A 20,406-nucleotide genomic window follows, 5' to 3' on the forward strand; every position below is an offset into this window, starting at 1 on the left:
CAGTGCTGAGCGAAGCCAGTTTAAGAGTTAGCAGCAGATTATGGTCAGTTCAGAGGATATAGTAAATTGGGTGAGGTCAGTGTGTTAAACAAAGCCTATAAACAGTGATTTCTTTTATATAAGTGCCTGATTTGGTAGCAGTGTAAGAAAATATTATTGAATATTGAATTATCGCAACATTTATATTTTGCAATGCTCAATTGATTCTCAAAAACACAGTATTGATATTTTAATAGGGATTCTCTAAATATTTGCCAACCAGAATGATTAGTGTTCAGCTAAATTCTATTCAGAAAGTGTAAAGGCACAATAATTTAGATAGAACAGTGATGTGTCTTTAAAAAAACAAGGCAAACATATGGCCTAATGTTTCATTTTGTTTGGTTTTGGTTGCGATTGAACTGTAAATGATTCTATTCAGAGTAATGTAGAGACAAAAGACATATATCTTAACACACAACAAGATGTACCGTTGCAGTGACCTCGACCTGTAATAACTTTCGGTGAGTAATCCAGCTTGGAAAAACAGCAAATACACACTATTTATGGCATCTGTCACTGTTGGACATTCATTTCAGGGTGCTGCCATCAGATCAGTGCAATCAAACTGAGCACAAAGGGCAAAACACTTTAGGCTACCCTAGGGGTGTGCCATATTGTATCGCACACAATAATATTGCCAACATTTTTGAATATCGTATATTATTATACCCTGAAATATCATGCCATATCACCCACCCCTAAATTTCACATCAGGGTACTACTTTTTTTGTTGTTTTTAGCAAAAGAAAAATTCACACTGTTCTCATTTCCCATTATATATATCTACTAGAGACAGATTATATCTGTCCAGTATCATTTATTTTACTTTAATCCTGGTTATATGGAGCGCATTATTAGTATGATGACATTGTGAATCATTGACTTCTGTTACAAATCTGATTAAATGTTTGCAGTTTTTTTTATATCTTAGTTAGGGATGTGCCATATCATATTGTATGCAATAGTAAAATGTAATTTTGTTCATTTTGTTGCAGTAGTGTATTCTTGACATATTTTTTTAATCAATGATTTCTCATCACCAAAAGTATCGCTATAGCGAAAATACCATGAAATATCGTGATAATATTTTAGGGCCATATTGCCCACCTCTAGGCTACACTATGGCAAAGTGTGTGATGACATGCACCACAGGCAATTGCTTTAATACTGTTTATATCGATACTGTATTTCTATCGTAATTAACCCTAATTGCAATATATTGCAATACATCGAATCATACCCCCTGCATTGTGAAATGTATTGTATAGCCAGGTTTATGCCACTGCACAGCCTTGATACTGTAGTTACTACATCTTAAACTACACCTTAATCTTTTTTGACAGCACATGCTAACTGAAAAGATTTGGGCCGATTAGACAATAGTAGACTCTCCTTTGGCTAAGATTCAAAGCATATGTGCTACAAATCTTCATTCTGCCCCTGCCAAGGAGGCATCTGTTTAGTGCAGCAGGCTGGATGCAGTGCCTATTTAATCAAAAGTAACTGGAATGCCTCTCCTCAGCAGGGACTAGAGATCTACTCAGGATTAGAGACAAAAAGCCCAGGCCGAGCTACAGACACAAACAGCAGGGAAAGTTTTGATCTGCGGGGATGAAGGCTTGCGTTTGAGTTGTGCTCGGAGCCAACCGCAGGGCCAAAGCTTCATTATGCTGGGTTTAGTATTAAAAAAGGGAAAGTCACAAAGCCAGAAATCATTTAACCTCCGCGCTATTGAAAGTCTACCAAAAATAAATAAATTACAGCCTGTACATGATGTAATGTCCAGGCAGTCTCAAATATTCCATTTTAATAATAAATAAGATTTAAAACTGTCAGGATTTCTTAAATAAAGAAAATTACAATGATTACTTGTCAATATTTTATTTTTCTGATGCCTAGCTATTAGATCTAGAAAAAGCATTTTTTTTATCTGACTGCTGCCCTTTTTTTTGAGTTATCCATTATGGTAACGAACAGTAAAGGAGTGAAATTAGGGCTTAAAGTCTCGTTCTCTGCTCAGTAAAGCCTGAATTAGACCTTTATTAATGATTTATTATTATGAACGTGCATTACAGTTTATTCTGAGTGATCTTCATTTATAATTCATTATTAAACAAATAATAATGTATGCACAGGAGTGTAGTAGAAGAGGTAGTGGGAGCAATATCACTAGTATTGACTGCATTAGAATTAACAGTGTTATTAGATGTGATACTAGCAGCAGTTGCTTAGCATATATATATATGTATACTGGGTTAAAAATAGATGGTGAGATATAAAAAAAAGAGTTTTTCACACTTTTCGTGGCGACAATAAATTACCGCCTAATTTCAAAGGGAGATTCTCAATCAGCTTTAATTGCAGCAAATAGGGCTCATTTTCTGCTCAGTTTCTATAAAACAGTAATATGTTTTAATATTTCCTTCAGGAAAATTAGGAGATAATTTTATTGCAGTTGAGATGTTGTCCTTATTATATCCGTATCCTTATTATTGTTCTTCCAATGCAGGTTTTAGGACCCCAAGGGAGTTTTATTGCAAGTCAGTATCACCTAATGTGATACTTTGTGCTGATGCTAATACAGTATATGCCTGTTCTGCATTTTAGAGGAATAGATCAGAATGTAATGAAGAGAAACACAAACAGCTAGCTGCTAAATCATGTATAGGCAGTGTTGGTTGCTTCTTAAGACTTCTTAAGGTGTTTCATAGTAGACTTTTGAAAGTAAATAAAATAATAGATGTAAGATTGGAAAAGTTTCATTATATTTGTAATAGTGGTGTCAGTTGTTTAAACAAATGATGGTGTAGTGTGTTATGAGTGGCAAACAGACTAGAGCTTATTAAAATATCTCAGGGTAGTTTTGATGCTTCTTAAATTTGTATTTTTTAATGTGTTGAGTAAATATGAGTGAGGTATGCGTGAGTGAGTTGAGGTTGAATAAGTGAGTGATGGTTAGTTAGTTATGTGATTTAATCCATATCCAGACTTCTTTAAAAAATAAAAGTCATGAAGTTGTTTTTGTCATTTTTGTTATATCTGTACTTTAGCTTTAATATTTACAGTCCCTTACTTGCCCTTTTTATTAAAATAATAAGAAACAACATGAATGAGTTGCTCAGTTAATTTAACTGATTTAATTTTAAACCTGTGTCTAGACTCTAATATGTTGAGTTGGGAATAAATATTCTGTTCTAAAAAGGGGAAAACTAAAAGGCTTAACGTGTCTGCACAACAGTGCACTGACCTGAAATGGAGCTTACTCCCGTTTCTGTGATGTTTGGCCAGATTTTACAACACAGCAGTTGTAAGAACCTGGTCATGGCCAAGCATCACAGAAACAGTACTATTTTTATTTTTACTGTTATTTTACCGTAGCACAAATACAAGCTGCGTTTATGCAATATGAGCAAAAGTACCTCTGACAATACGTCAGGTGTTGTGTAAGTCAAGGCCGGTCCGTGGAAATGCTCCTGAAGCCCTCGGGTGTCTGCAGTTTGAACGAGCTGCTCAATTATGAATGAGCCTTTTCACCGAATCATGTTTTATTTTGTTTAATAGTTTGTGACGGCCCAGCTTTAGCCCCGTGTTGAAATAACACATTATGCAATCCTGTCAAGTGTGCGTAATGATTAAATTTAGACCCTGTGGGACTGGGGGCTCTGAACACAAACAAATTCCTCATTACACCCTGCCTGTTGCTTTGCTGACAGCAGAATATTGTTGCAAATTATCTCCACAACTTCATCTCGCTGTCGTCTGAAACCTTGCATGCCCTCTTATAATGACCACTACCAGTAAGTCCACTAAAACCTCGGGAAACATGTTGAGCTGCTTAACATTTTGGTAATTTTTCTGCTGCATTTTGTTATACAGCCCGTGGTTTGCTCTTTTTTCATACATAATGCGCACCAGATTATAAGGTGCCTTATGTGTGACACTAGTAAGGAACAGTGGTGTCGCCATGTTTTCCTTCTAATTCAGCGGGTCTCGCTGCTGGGTGGTGACGGGGAAGGGGGGAATACACCACTAACAGCATCAGTGATATTAATACAATTGAAAAGTAATGCAATTACTAGGCAGTAGTAATACTAGGCAACATTTCGTTTAGAATAAAAGATATAAGAGCTGTTAGCTATCCCAGAGCCTTAATAAATATGTGCGCAAAAGTCTGACAGTTTAAGAGGTTTGAGGATTTGGAGACGTCTCTGTTGAGAAGGTGTAATTACACAGAGCATGTAAAAGAGTACTTTTAACGCAGGTTAATGTAAGTACATTCTTGTGGTCATTCTTGAGTTCATTTTGTCCATTTTGATGAAACTGTGGTATTTGGGAAACACCAGTATAATATAATATTGATGGTGTAAACTATGTTCCAGCTATGGTTTTGGGAAAATCTTGCATTGCAACTTTTATCGTTGTAGTTTCCTTTTGCAAGTTTTAGAGGATATTTGATTAGAAATTGTGGATGAACCTAGGCCTGTCACAATAATTCCATTATCGACTTATCGTACATTGTGTTTGCACTTAGAAAATGTGCATATATTGTGACTGTGCCCCTGAGGAAAATGATATGGCCACCGTGAACCAGTAGTGCGGAAGCACAGAGAGACACAGACACAGGGAGTGAATGAACTCAAGACATACCTTTATTAGGAAAAAATGCCCTCTATCAACACCCAAAACAAACTTAAAGAAACATGGTAACGGCCCAGTAAAGCTCTAGTCGCTGAAATTTAGCGTCTCTAAATGTTTGTATTGCGTCAGCCTTTCTCTCACTGTCAGCATATCTCTCGAGTAAAGGCTGGTGCAGGGTCTTTTTTCCGGTCCAACGCGGACCAGCTGGGACAGACTGGGGCTGCACGTCATGGTGTGGGACGGACTCACTGTTCCTTTGTCTCCGCACGTCGCAATGTGTATTAGGTGCGTAAACAGGAATGTGTATTGTCTTTAAAAAGGTGTTATCATTAAATAAGTGCTATTGAATAGTCTTAAAATGTCAACAATATGTTTTATCGCAATAATTTCTGACAACATATCGTTTGCAAAAAAATGATATCGAGACAGGCCTAGAGGAACCTCTTCAGATTTAAGCTTTGTGGACCCTTCAAGAAAACCTTTGGGAAACATTTTTCTTAAAGGTTTCTTTAAAGCATCTTAAGGGGTTCCTCCAGAGTGAAATGGAAGAATCCCTAAAAGTTCCCCAGAGAACTTTTAATTTTTAACAGTGTCCATAGACAAACATATAATGTAGTGAGGAACTATGGTTCTAGGAGACACACCCATGGTCAGATTTATATCCTGAGGGGTTCAGATCTTTTCTTTTTTTTTTTACTTTTCCTTTCAAAAGAGTTCAATGGTTGACCTGAAAACCAAGCCACCTAGGCTGTTTAAACCCCTTTAGCAGCTTCAGAGGATGCTTGGGCATGTTTGTGTTTGGCAGCTTCTCTCTGGCACTGTGTTCTAGGATGGCTTTGGGTCAGTATTTGTCAGGAGATGACTCACACTCTGACTTCTCTCAAGCTCCATGTTGACAATGCGATCTTGTGGAGAACCCCTGCATGTTTGATCCATTTAACCAGCGTTTATCCAGATGGCTTACCCCTGTCTTCCAGGACGTTTCAGCCCAATTCCCACTTTACGGTTTTGGCAGGTTTGGGGATGGATCTTTGCTCTGAGGGCAGTCCCATCAGCTGTGGCTCTCCTTGTCATGCCAGCTTGAAGCCAGCGCCCCAGACAGAGGCTATTCAGGAGGGCTTTTCCTCTGGTGACTTGCTAGGCGTGTCTCAGTTGTTCCCCTTGGGCGTCTCACCAGCTTATCCATGTCCTTTGTAGGACACTGGCTGAGATGGCTCCAAAGCCCCCCTAATGCATGGCATTATGTAACTGGCTGTCACAGCATTTGACCCTTGTGTACATTCTGTGCCAGTGGAAGCCCAGAAGAGAGGAAGGGTGCCTCCAGTAGAGCTGCGAAAAAATAGGTCCAGCTTTCAAGTTGCCTTGTAACTTGCGGAGAGGCCATGCTTCCAGTGTTCCCTTTATCTTAATTATTCTTGTCACTTTTGGAAGCTTAGGATGGCTCATGTAGCTGTAGAGATTTGTGTCCATATTAAACTTGACTGAAATTATATTGAGCCATATCACTCTATCAGGATCTAAAGCTTAGATTTTGATAATTGAAAAAATGCCAAAAAAGAGAGATTTCTTATTCTTTGATGATGAACCATGTTTGGTCAAGACAGTTCAAGTTTCAAGGTGCTTTATCTAATGTTAAGAATGTTTAAAATACTACCTCATTTTTAAATCCTAAATACCTATTCACACAGTATAAACTCCCCCATTATTAGTAATGCCCCCAACACTAGGAGGGTGAAAACTAGCACATGCCTCATTTGATACAAGTGAAGTCAGCCATTGATTCTTTTCAAACTACAACAGATAACATGCCTGTGCTTTACAACATCACACTAGGAGGAAAACTGGGTAGGAAAAACCAATTGAGTAAAATATTGAGGGCGATATAAGCAAGGGGTTTGTCCCACATAGCTTGTTTTAACACGGTAAACACCGTCCGATATACTCGCCTCTAAACGACAAAAGAGATAACGGTTAGCGGGTAATGCTAATACTGCTCCAGCAGTGCTAGCTGGGTTTAGCAGCAGGCTAAAGGTCGGTAATACTCACCTCTGAATGGTGAAAGAGCTAGCACTTAGCACGGTTAGCGGATAATGCTAATACTGCTCCAGTCTGGGTGCTGGAGGGCTAAACTGAAACTTCTGTATAACTCTGCACTTCAGCAGAGTGACTTTACTGCTCCTTACAACCTGATTCATACATAAGGTGCAAAGGATTATTAGGCACATTGACGATTTTTGGTATAATTAAAGGATTTTAAGGACTTATAGTGCAAATTCAAGCACTGTCCAAATACTTATGAACCTGACTGTATGTTCACCCTCAAGAATTCCCTGAGGTTGCGTTTGAGATCCACAGGCTTATATCATCTTATGTTAAGATCACTGTAGTGAGCTTTTTTGGGAACTGTTATGCTAAGCAGACAGTGTTTACCCTGAAAATGATCATTTATGTAATAATGACTAGCAGCTTCAGGGATTTGGTAGGAATCGTATTTGAGTTTATTATCAGTGTTAAAGCCATCTGTACTGGTGAATTGGAGCATGCCTGAAAAGCAATTTCACATGGGATGTCAACATCACTCTGATCGATCTGCCTCCTCTTTATCAAGATTCTGCTTTTTACAGGCAGCAGAAGCAGCAACATCCTAGTCAGGCCTACTTTTTACTATTTTTTAGATTTTTATTCACTAATACCACTTGCAACGTGACTTTTTCTTCTGGAATGGACTATAGCACAGTGAACATGTGTTTTGTGGTCAGATGAATCAGTATTCCAGGACTTTTTTTAAAGTAACGGACACCGTGTGCACTAGACCAAAGGAAAAAAGGACCATCCAATCTGTTATCAGCATCAGGTTTAAAAACCAGGGTCTGTCATGGTATGTGGTTGTGTAATAATCTTCTGTTATCCAGAATGAATGCAGAAAATGCAGTATGCTGAGATCTTTTATTGAGCAACCTATGGCACCGAAAAGATGCCAAATTTTCCAGAGACGTTTAAACAAGACAATTTTTCAACAAGACAGTGCAAAACCACAAGCTGCTCACATTACACATTAATACATGGCTGCAGAAGAACTGGACTCTGCATTCCTGACCTGTCCCCAGTAGAAAACGTGTGTAGCATTTTAAAAAAGAGCTTAAAAAACAACTTAAAATGTGCTTGTAGGAATAATGGGACACACCAACACCTGAAACCTTTCATAGCTTGGCATTCTCATTATCATGTCTTTTAAGTGTGTTACATTGTGTGTCAGACCATAAGTGTAGGAATTGATGCATTCTAACATTTAAAATAAAGTTCAGTTGACAAAATCTGAAATATTTTGTGTTCATACTGTGTGCAATTTAATACAAGTCATACAAATTTTATTTCCTGTCACAACTTTTTCTGTTTTAGGGTTGTAGATGGTCTTGTCTTGTCCTATGTTGTGTTTTTAGGGAGAAAAGATTTTGTATTTGCGCTGTTTTGTCACACTTCAGTTTGATTCGTAAGGTGACATTGCTGTAAGTTGCATCCTAGAATAACCTGCGTTCAGTCGCAGCTTTGAATGATCCCTTGTGTGGCTGAATGTTTCAGCATGTTTGTTTTTTTCGCAGGGGCGTGTTTTTTTGAAGCGGTGCTGAAATATCAGGAGATAGAAAGCTGTTTATGTTGCCATTAAACTATTTTGACCTGCCTGACAGAGGCCGCAGGATGCAGCATTAATGAGTTAAAGATGTTTTCTCCTGGCTATGACATGAGAGGATGGAAAAAATCAATCTGGATGTCTGGGGATGGAGAAAGTGAGTCACAGCAAATGTCAGATCTCTGTCACCTCCAAAATCCCTCTCAGCACTAAATGTTAACGTGAGATTTTCAGACCGGGAGATTATAGACAGTGCTGCGGTTTTTGTCCTTGGTGTTTGGAGTGTGTGGACAGCATAGGTACACATATATATGTGATGGTGTTATCTAGGCATTTAAGCTAGCTCTAACTGTAAAACAATATCAGTATATTGATATATGTAATTATTACCATTCCAAAAGCTTGGTCTTCAGTGGTTAGGATCCCACAGGAACACCACAGAGCAGGTATTATTTGGGTAGTGGGTCACTCTTAGCACTGCACACAGTGATACTAACTTGTGTGTTGTGCTGGTATGAGTGGATCAGACACAGCAGTGCTGCTGGAGTTTTTAAACAGCAGTATCCGATATGGCCCTAAAATAATATCACAATATTTCATGGTATTTTCATGAGAACGATACTCTTGGTGATATGAAAAAACACAGAATTTTAAAATATATATTTCAAGAATACACTACTGCAACAAAATGATTTTTTTTTATTGCATACAAATAAGGTCATAATAATAATAATAATAATATTAATAATAATGTGTTTCTAATAATTGTGTAGTTACACATTAACAATCCAGGTATTAACAGTGTAACTGCTGGTATGAGTTGTTATAGATGTATTACAGTTGTACGTTATGTAAGTTATGTAATTTCAGTGTCAGTGTCAGTTTTGTTAGTGTACATTTATTAATGTATATTTCTCCAATAGCTCTTGTCTGGTATGTAAATTTATTTATTTACTTTTTTACTACTAAAAAAATTATTATTCAATTATTATTAAAAATTATTATTCATATTTTATCAATAAAATATTCTTTTAATCAGTAATTGTAATCGTAAAAAAAATATATAGCAATGTGTACTTCAGCAGAAGTTATTAGATGGATTGTTTGTGTTTCTACACAGTTATTACAGACACTTATTAGGAAAAAAATGGCGACCAAAAATAAATACTGATACTTATTTAAAGTTTTTTGTATTGTATCATATTGTATTATGTGTGTGTGTGTGTGTGTGTGTGTATATATATATATATATATATATATATATATATTACCATTTTTCATCATATCACCCATCGCTTGTCTGTATTTAATCTAAAGTTGTGCCATTTATATGTGATTTTAAACAAATGTTTTTTTTAGTTTAGTCAATATTCATCAAACAAAGATTGCAGTTATTTTTTTATTTAAACAGTTGTTAGTTGTTGTTTTTTCTATCCTAAAGTGCCACATGATTAATTGCTGCTGAAGTCCCTCCCTCTCTTTTCTGAATTTGTAATTGTAAAAAAATTAGACATTGCAGTATTATGAGTAGTAGTAGTAGAACAGTAGGTATTAATACTGGAAGCAGCATAAGTATTTAAACTAATAATAAATGTATAAATGGAGAACTGTGCCTTATCTTATGCTATATTATTAAGTGAAAACAGCTGGATACTTGATTGGTACAGAAGAACCTTCATGAATATTCAGACTGCAGTATGATCTGCACAGGCCTGTGTGAATGGCTTTAAGTTGGCTAAATCTTGGCCTTTACATTTGTGAGGAAATAGTTATAATACCAGCAGTGACTAATTGCAGTGATGTAACATTTCCCTGATGGGGCTTAAACTGGCGCGATTCCCTGTTCACAATGCCTTTAAGTACTTGCTTAAGTTTCAATTGTAGCGAGTAACCCATTCTTGTGCCTGATTGCCGTGTCTGTGTAGACTAATTACCCTCCGAGCTGCCGTTTTGTTCTGCTTTACTGGGACTTGCTGTCTGCTCTTGTGCCGCTTTCTCCATTTTATATTCATTTCTCAAGCACAATTATGCATTTCAACGGTATGATGTTTCTTTTTTGCCGTTTCGCCTTTTCTCCTTTTGTGTGTGTGTGTGTGTTTTTTTTTTTACATATTTAGTTGGGTGCTGTTCCCTGTATTGGTCACGAGATGGCAGTGTGCCTCTTTGAAAAGAGTCTGCTCAGAGGATTCAGTGCAGTTGGAGGAACTTGATCAAGCAGGACCTGTTATTTAGAGACACTGATTTATTTTGACCTCCATTTTGATCAGCCTGATTAAAAAATACAGGCCTAGTTTTGTGAGATCCTGTGATACATCTGTTATAAGGTGTTTAAAATGTACTGTGCATCTTTGACAGATATATAATTCTTGGTATAAATATTTAGCCTTCACTCAGAAACCTCATACCTTCAGAATAGCCTTCAGAATAAACCTTTTAAAATATTTTTTTTCAAGTAACTTTGCAGCATTTCTATTCGTCCGTTCATTTTTGGCATGATGTAAAAAAGAAATGCACACACAACATTATACTGTATGTTCAAATCTTTGCGGACCCACATTTTAATGAATGCAATCAGCTATGTTAAGTTGCACCCATTGCTGCAAGAGATGCGCAAATGCACAAAGACAGCTTGTCTAGTTTGTGTAGAGAAGTATTTCCAATAGAATAGGACTTGCTGGAGCAAATATTCATCAACCTACTGGCACCATGTCTAATGCCAGCTGTGGGCTAGAGGGATATAAAGCCCCCTGCACTTAACCGTGGAGCAGTGGATGATGACTGAGGAGCAGTGGACTTCCCAAAAAGACCATTAAACAGCTACAGCACATTCAAAATGTAGGACTAAGAGAACAGAGCACATCAGTCCAGTCCTAAAATCTCTACACTGGCTTCCAGTTAGTTACAGGATAGACTTTAAAGTGCTGCTGATGGTCTATAAATCGCCAAGCAACTGTTGCCGGAAATACATTTCAGATCTGTTTACAGAATAAAGACTCAATAGATCTCTTAGATCCATGGACTCGGGTCAGATAGTTGAACCCAGAGTTCAGTCTAAACGTGGAGAAACGGCTTTAAGTTATTATGCTGCATATAACTGGAACAGACCACCAGCAAATATTAGAAATGCCCCAAATGTAGAATTGTTCAAATCTAGGTTGAAACCTCTTTTTTGTGCTTTTAACTAAATCAATTTATTTCACTGCACATTTTTTTATCTTATCTTATTTTATTGGTATTGTTGTTATTATTGTTTTATTTATTTTTTTCAGTGCTCTTTATTTGTCATTTTATTTGTCATTAATTTAACATTTAATTTTAACGCTTTAATGCTTTTATTTCTCAAGTAAGGCACTTTTGAATTGCTATAGTACGAAAGGTGCTATATAAATACATTTGCCTTGCCTTGTCTTGCCAGTGGATGATGTTTTGAAATGATTGTGCTCTATCCAGTCAGTACTTTTGGAATGAGTTGAGGTTGATGCTGTTGTTGTTGCTGAATGTGATCAAATCCTCAAAGCAGTGCTCAAAAATCTAATACAAAAGCCTTCCCTGTGCATTAGAGACAAGATAACCTCTTTTAAAACCCTTTATTTAGGAAGAGACTGTGAAATAAGCAGATGTCCCAATACTTTTGTCTATGTAGCGTATATATCTGTAGCTTTTACTATTCTTGGCATATCCTTGATTTCCAAACAAACCCTTGTATTTCCAAAATGACAACTTTAAAGATAAAGAAATAACAAAAATATTAATTTGCAAAAAAAGTCAATGTAAAACGGTTTATTTCATTTACATAAATTATTAAATTATTAAATTATTAAATACGGAAACAATTAAAGAACAAGTGGCAGATTATATTAAATCATGTTAAAACTGAAAAAGGCAAAAATTGAGATGTGATTAAAATACATTGCAGATCATCCATATTGATCAAATGTCTCCTTGTCTTCTTTTTTTTTTTTTTTAAGGATGTTCTAAACAATCTGGGCTCTTCTGAGCTGGACGAGGATGATCTGATGCTGGACCTGGAGTTATCAGACGACCAGAGACACAGACATGGTAAGCTTTCTAACTAGGGCTGTGTATTGGCATAAATTTGGAGATGCAACATGATGCAGGGCTTACGATTCTGTATATCGCATTAAATTGCAATACTGTAAGAAAGTCATTATATTGCAGTAGTTTAAATAGAATTTGTAAAAAAAAATTATAGTATCTTTTTTTATCTAATCAGAACAGAGGGATCTAATGACACTAAAAGATTAAAACACTGCCCTCTAGCGGACGGGGATTTAGACACAACACAAAATGAAGCACTGTCTGACACTAATCTATACATTTAAACTACTAATAAAAATCAGGACTGTGCTTTTGACAGTCAATACAGTTTCACAAAGCAAAATATAACAATTCGATATGATATCTATGTATTTTCTTATACCCCTACTTCTGCTCAGAGGAGCCTCTGATTCATAACTGTGCTCTTAACCCACTGAATGTGGTGGTGTAGTAAAGTTACACAATACTCCAGTGGTCGGACTGCTTGCAGGAATCCTGTTTTACATATCTAGCTCCCCTCTTTTAAGAATGTGAGGACTGAGGCAACATTAATGATCTTAATATCTCATAATGTATTAGCTTTTAAAACTATGCATGCCCACAACCGCAGAGATTAGAGATAAAGTCAGTCTTAATGTTCTAAATACCCCGCTGTTGCGGGAGGACTTGCATCAGCACGCACGACTCTGCACGTAAACAAGCACCAAGGGCGTGCCCTCTAGACAGAATAACTCCGAGGATGTCATTGTTGATAAATGCTAATGCAGCTTTTGCATGTGAAGTAAGTATCTTCGCCTATGTGGAAAGTAATTCATAGACTCGGGCGTAAACGACTCGAGGCGTTTTGATTCATCGGATCCTGAGGGGAACAGAGGGTGTCATTTTTCTAAAATCAATTTATTTGCAATAATTACTCGTAAAAAAAACTAACAAACAAGAAACAAACCAAACAATCCATTAACAATCCTGTCGTTTCCTTTTTCTCTATTTATTTTATTCATTTGAGCCATTTACACTGTGAGCGCTGTGTGACTGTGTTACTAATGGCAGTAGCAGTGGTTTTAATTACTTACAATACAGCATTATTGCATCTGCATACATTAAAATATAAAAGATTTTCCTGTGTTTCTGTAATGGTTCTAAAAAGACAGTAATATTTTAAGAATATATTACCGTTGTGTGTTTGCCAGCAGCTCTTATTTTCCCTTTTCTTCTCTTGATTGTTTCTATTCTCTTTCTCAATACTTGTTTCTCTTCTTTTCTCTTCTCTTTTTAGTCTCTATACTTGTTTCTATTCTCTTAATTCTCGTTTCTCTTCTACTTTTGTCTTTTTTTCCTCCATACTTGTTTCTTTTCTCTTTCTCAATACTTGTTTCTCATTTCTTTTTTTCTCTACACTTCTCTTTTTGTATACTTATTTATCTTCTCTACATTCTTGTTTGTCTTCTGCTTTTCTCTTCTCTTTTCTCTTCTCCTCTCTTTTTCAATACTCGTTTCTCTTCTCTTTTCTTCTCTTCTCTTCTCTTCTCTTGCTCAATACTTGTTTCTCTTCTCTTGATTCTTGTTTGTCCTCTGCTTTGCTCTTCTCTTCTCATTCTCGATACTGTTTTTTCTTATCTCTCCTCTTCTCTTTCTGGATACTTCTCTTCCCTTCTCTTTTCTTCTCTTTTCTTCTCTTCTTTTCTCTCCTCTTCTTTTGCTCAATACTTGTTTCTCTTCTCTTGATTCTTGTTTGTCCTCTGCTTTGCTCTTCTCTTCTCATTCTCGATACTGTTTTCTCTTATCTCTCCTCTTCTCTTTCTGGATACTTCTCTTCTCTTCTCTTTTCTTCTCTTCTTTTCTCTCCTCTTCTCTTGCTCAATACTTGTTTCTCTTCTCTTGATTCTTGTTTGTCCTCTGCTTTGCTTTTCTCTTCTCATTCTCGATACTGTTTTTTCTTATCTCTCCTCTTCTCTTTCATGATACTTGTTTCTTCTCTTCTCTTTCATGATACTTGTTTCTTCTCTTCTCTTTCATGATACTTGTTTCTCTTCTCTTCTCTTCTCTTCTCTTCTCTTGTCTTTCTGGGTACTTTTCTCTTCTCTTCTCTTCTCTTTCTGGATACTTTTCTCTTCTCTTCTCTTTTTCGATACTTGTTTCTCTTCTTTTTCTGAGTTTTTGTTTCTTTTCTATTCTGATTTCTCCTCTCTTTTCCATTTTGTTTATCCTCTCTTCTCTTTTCACTATTCATTTTAGTCATTTCAGCTGTTTACGCTGTCAGCATTGTGTGACTGTGGTACTAATAGCACTGGTCTTAATTACTTGTAATACGGCATTATTACATTTGCATACATTAAACTTCAAAAGATTTTCTTCTGTTTTTCAGATACTGTTCTGTAAGGACAGCAGCAGTGTGTGCATATATCATCATTATGTGTCTGCCAGCAGTTGCTTTTTTCTTTTCTTTCTATATGTCTTAATTAACTGGCAGTGCTTGGCAGCTTGTTTCATTTAACATAGTCCAGCATTACATAAACCGAGCCTCAGGAGATGAATGATGGTCATGTTAAATCTCGATCACAGCCACCAGCTTGTGTTTGTCTGGCTGACCGTTGACCTTCTTGCTTCTTATTTTAGCTTCTCAGGAGGACTCCAGCCAGTCTCTCGCCTCCTGCCTCAACCTGCTGCCTTCCCCCATGGAGGCCCCCAAGGAGAGCAGAGAGCACCACAGGTACTTCTCCTTCTGTCACTCTTCTCTCCTCTTCTCTTCTCTTCTCTTCTCTTCTCTTCTCTTCTCTTCTCTTCTCTTCTCTTCTCTTCTCATCTCTTCCTTGTCTCTCTTCTCTTTTCTCTTCTCTTCCTTGTCTCTCTTCTCTTTTCTCTTCTCTTAATTGTCTCTCTTCTCTTTTCTCTTCTTCATCTCTTTTCTTCCTCGTCTCTCTTCTCTTCCTCATCTTTCTTTTTTCCTTATCTCTCTTTTCTTCCTTGTCCCTCTTCTCTTCTCTTCTCTTCTCTTCCTTGACTCTCTTTGTTGACTCTCTTCCTTGACTCTCTTCTTTTCCTTGTCTCTTTTCTCTCCCTTGTCTCTCTTCTCTCCTCTTCTCTTCTCTTCTCTTCTCTTCCTTGACTCTCTTTGTTGACTCTCTTCCTTGACTCTCTTCTTTTCCTTGTCTCTTTTCTCTCCCTTGTCTCTCTTCTCTTCTCTTCCCTAACACTCTTCTCTTCTTTTACTTAACACTCTTCTTTTACTTAACACTCTTCTCTTCTTTTCCTTAACACTCTTCTCTTCTCTTCTCTTCTTTTCATTGTTCCTCTTTTCTTCTTGTCTCTCTCCTCTTCCTCATCACTCATCTTCTGCCTTTTCTTTATTCTCATTCTCTTCTTTTTTTATTTTCTTTTTTTCTATGTTCTTATTTCTCTTTCCTTCTCTCCTCTCCTTCTCTCAATTCTTTTTCTAAAGAATTTTGACTTGTATTTTTCTCTTCTTTTCCTTTCTTGTTTTTCTCGATTCTCATTTCACTTTTTTCTCCCCACGTTAGTGCATTCTCTCGTAAGGATTCTTTTTCACTGATGTGCTACTATGTGTGCGTTTCATGCCCTGGAACAGAATTCCCAGGGGATTTCTTGTATGAAATAGTAATAAAATTTTAACCTGTGAAATGCTTCTGCATTATTTACTACCAGAGAGATTTAATGTTTGTTTAATGAATGCAGAATAGAAGACAATGACTGATGCGCTCTTTATCTCCTTATTCTTTTATTTATTAAGCCTGTGTGAATCTCGGCTTTACCTGGACTTGGCCGCATTGTGTTGCTGGCATAATACCACTTAGAAATACCTTACATGTTGGAGTCTGGCCTTCAGTGGGAGCTTTCCTGTTGCTAAATTCGTTTATCTGACTAAAGGAGAGAGTTTTTGTGAGCGCTCGCTGAGTCAGTGATTCTTACACAATGATTCGTGTTTGGATTTTCAGTAGGCTTGTGAAATTGATCTTCAGCTTGAAAATGATCGCTTGTGCCACTGTAGGATTACCCATTTGCATGCCAGTGTTCTGCAGAAGTGCATATCAATACCGCTGCTTGTTAAAGGATGTCCTGGTTTAGTTTTGACTCTGTTGATGCAGCTTCATTGAATTAGCCCCTTGGCTAGTTAAATCTACCTCAGCCTCCAGATGCTAACCGTCTTGCTAACAAGACAGCGTGTTGATAACGTTGACAGCTGATTACCATAATTTATACAATTACAAAGTCCTGTTTTTGTGTCCTGCTTTTTAATTACCTTTTTTTTTGTTGCTGGAAATGAAACTGATTGTGTGCCACTGTTATTAAATAAATATACTCTGGAAAAGATGAATTGTAATGAAACTAGCTCTCACTTCTGATGGGTGGCTTTTTCGTGCACATAATGACGGCAGTGACTGTTGAAACTCAGATATATCCCATGTGGACGTGCCAGAAATTATATCAGCGTGCGAATTAGCCTAGAAAATTAAATATGTTTCCTGACCTTTTAATTATTTGTACAATTTTTAGAACATGCCCTATAATTGGCATGGTTTTATTCAATTGCATCTGTCACAGATATATGAGTGACTAATGATAATGTCTGGTTATATTTAAATAGGATGTATTTAGATGGTATAGATGAACAGCGTTTTTAATGTTTGATAATGTCATGTGGTAAAGGGACTTATCATGTTTGAAGGTAATGCCAGGTTTACACTTACACTAATAACTTTTAGAGTCATTAGATTGTTCTACTCTTCACACTTCAAACTTGTCTTGTACTCTGTGTACCGTATTATAAGGTGCACTGTCAATGGACTATAAGGCAATGGATCCATGGACAATGGATTATAAGGCGCATTTTAAAAGACACTATAAGCTAAAATTTGAGAACCAGAGAAGCAAAACAAAGCATGCGAACTAGTCCAAAAGTGGTAAAATCCAAAAAGAGAGAACCAGAAACAAACCAACAGGAAAAAAGCTCAGTATGCAATGAAGTTGGCAATACTTTGCAAAGGAATAGATTAGAAGGATAAGTATATATACAGAGAATAATTGGTATTTGGATGCAGGAAATCTAGATTTGAGGTAACTGGGAGTGTGGAACTCTTTATGATTGCCTATAGGAAATCGCATGACAGAAGGTTCTGTAAAAAGTTGGACTGTGGGAAATGTAGTGCCACAGGACATTGGAGGTGGGTAATTTGCCTACAATCTGAGGCACTGGTTTCAATCTTTAAAAACAATCAAAGGAACTGGGGGTGCTCTGAGTGGTCCAGCGGGCTCAGTGCTGCCACTATGATCAGGAGATCTCTGATTCGAATCCTGTTTATGTAGCTTGCCATCAGCTACTGGAACCCTAAAAGAGAGCACAATTGGCCTTGCTTCTTTGGGTGAGTAGATGGCGCTCTCTCCCCACATCAGTCAAAAGGGTGATGTCGATCAGCACAAGGCATCTGTAACCTGATGTATCAGAACCGAGTCACTGCGCTTTCCTCCGAGTGTAGTGTGATGCTACTCGGCAATGCTACATCAGCAAAAAAAAAGAGGAGGTGGCTGACTTCACATATGTTGGAAGAGGCATGTGCTCGTCTTCACCCTTCTGGTGTTGTGGTATCACTTATGAGTGGGTTGGGTAATTGGCCTTTTAAATTTGGGAGAAAATGGGGAAAAAAGGAATTAAAAATAGCGGCTACAACATCTATTATGAACGTGTAGTGCGTAACTGGCTTTCATGATTCCATGGTTGTTATAGAATTGTGTGTGTGAAGAACCTTTATGCTCATAAACAAGGTGTGTATATATATATATATTAAGTGAAGCATTTTTAAAGGGCCCTTAAAAAGGCTCTTTACACTCACACATCCCTATTACATACATGATTCTTTGTAAAGCCAGAAGTGGTTCTTGTGTGGCATCACTCGGAGAATTATTTATAGCACCTTTTTATTAAATAATTGTAGGGGATGAGGATACAAATTATACCAGAAACAATTTCTCTTACCAAACATAAATAACAGAAATAACCTCAAAGCTTAACTGCTTTTCAGGAGCAACACTATCCCTCAACACATAAGAAAGCCACTGCAGGAGCAGGTGCTTTAGCTTTGTCAGCAAGACGTGTCTGAATGACCTTGGCTGTGTGTCTTTGAAACAGCTTTGAATTAGACTTCCACTGCTTAGCCTACAAATGTGTTTCATGTTGAACCTTATATAACCTGCTCTATGATGCGTGGAACATGAGCAGCTTGGGACTTTTTCATTGTTCTTTTAATTTTCCTTTTTTCTCATCAATGGTAATTTCCTTACAGGGGTTTCTTCTGTCTCATTGTTACTCTAGTTAATGCTCTTTAGCCCGCTGTAACTCATTTTACAATGTGTAATTATTTGTCACTCTGCGCTGCAAATGTGGTAAAAGAAGGCATGTTGCTTTGAGAGGGAGTGATAATGTTTGAGTTGTTAAGCAAAATATCTCATAAACGCTAGGTAATTGTTATTTTCCCATATTTAGAACTGGGTATACAGAATAAATTTGATTCCTTATTTGATTTGATTTAATATTGATTCATTTAGGTTACAATATTAAAGTTACAAAAACAGGCTTTGTTTATATATGAAAAAGAGTTTTTTTTTTCATATCAAAGTCAATCAACCTTTATTTTCAAAGGTTAACCCTTTTTTTTCAATGAAGCCAAACATTTTTTTAACTTTATCAGGTTAAACTTAAAGAAGGACTGCATAAACATGACAAAAGTAACAAAAAAAAGTTAAAAAAACAAATAAATGAACACAATATTTTTTTTAATATGAGGGGGAAAATTTTAAAGAAACCTAAAGCAATTAAAATAATCAAACACAGAAATGTAAGTGACCAAGCTAACATTTAAAGCAATATAAGGTTTTAAGCTTAGTAGTAAGGTCTCCTTCTGCTAAAATCCACTTTTTTAATCTTGTTTTTTTGTGAAATACTATACATCTCTCTGAGCTGTATATGCATTCTGCATATGAAACTGTTTCTCTCTCCATTGTCTGCAGTAGCTAGTAAAATAAAATCCTTAGAAATACTTCCTCAGAGTTGATCAGAGAGATGTTAGGTGTCTACGTCAACAAGTTTAAAGGTTAACTTAGAACTTACCTAGCACTCAGTTCTATATCCTTTATAACTAAGGCTGTATCTCTGAAAACATTTTGTCCTTTAAGTCTTGTCGTAGAGCTGTAAATTTGACTGGGGGGGGGGGGGTAGACAGGTAGGTGTTCTCTGCTGCAGTGCTGTTAACCAATCAGAGGCGATATATTTGCATTTATGAATATTCATGAGCAAGAGCCAAATCCTTTCTTTTTTTCTTCAGAGACCGCTAATTCAGTGATCTAAAGCAGGGCTAAATAGAAACACCTGAGCACTTTATTTTTAACAATAAAAACAGCTCACATGGCATTCATTCATACTAAAGACCACAACCAGAAATTAAAATAGAATTAAAATGGAATGAGACCTTTTAAAATAATGAAGAAAAAAAGAATTGGTTAGTGATGCAAACACTGTGGTAGTGACGTGAATAAGTGATGCTTATTAAGAGAGGCTGACACGGGTGGCATTAACAATGCTAATGCTGCAAATCATTGGTAGGCAAGATTGAAGGCTGTGCACTGCTAATAGGGGGTTACAGTAATTATTTTTTCATATACAGAATATAAAAAATAGTAAAACATTTTAATATCAACCTCAGGTTTATATGAATCAGTAGTGAATCATTCAAACAAAGATCGATTTGAATAAAATACTAGATTTTCTACATGTAAGTATTTTGTCTAATGTCTGGACTTAGTGATAAGGCCAGTTTAGGAATGGCAGCGCTTTAACAGGACAGCAGTCAACTTGCTGTGACTTCAGGGCCTTGTGCTGCCATGTGTCTGCTCTCTCTCTTACACTCAGCTGAGGATGCAGTTTATAGGCTTTAATCCTCCACCCTGACTAAGTGACAAGATTTATTATCCCAAGGCAAAATCTCGAATGTTTGCATGGAAAACGCATCAAACCGTTGAGGAGACTGATG

General features: G+C 36.8%; 1 protein-coding gene across 2 annotated transcripts in view; it reads left to right on the plus strand.

Moving 5' to 3' along the window:
- ccser1 (coiled-coil serine-rich protein 1) overlaps nt 1–20,406 on the plus strand; it is a 162,481-nt gene that overhangs the window by 24,283 nt on the left and 117,792 nt on the right. For both annotated transcript variants that reach the window (XM_007260798.4, XM_007260799.4), the window contains exons 4-5: nt 12,277–12,367; nt 14,984–15,077. In XM_007260798.4, the coding sequence (XP_007260860.3) occupies nt 12,277–12,367; nt 14,984–15,077 (185 nt within the window). The remainder of the gene's footprint in view (nt 1–12,276; nt 12,368–14,983; nt 15,078–20,406) is intronic.

Source organism: Astyanax mexicanus, chromosome 12 (assembly GCF_023375975.1).
Source record: "Astyanax mexicanus isolate ESR-SI-001 chromosome 12, AstMex3_surface, whole genome shotgun sequence".
In the NCBI taxonomy this organism is placed as follows: domain Eukaryota; kingdom Metazoa; phylum Chordata; class Actinopteri; order Characiformes; family Acestrorhamphidae; genus Astyanax; species Astyanax mexicanus.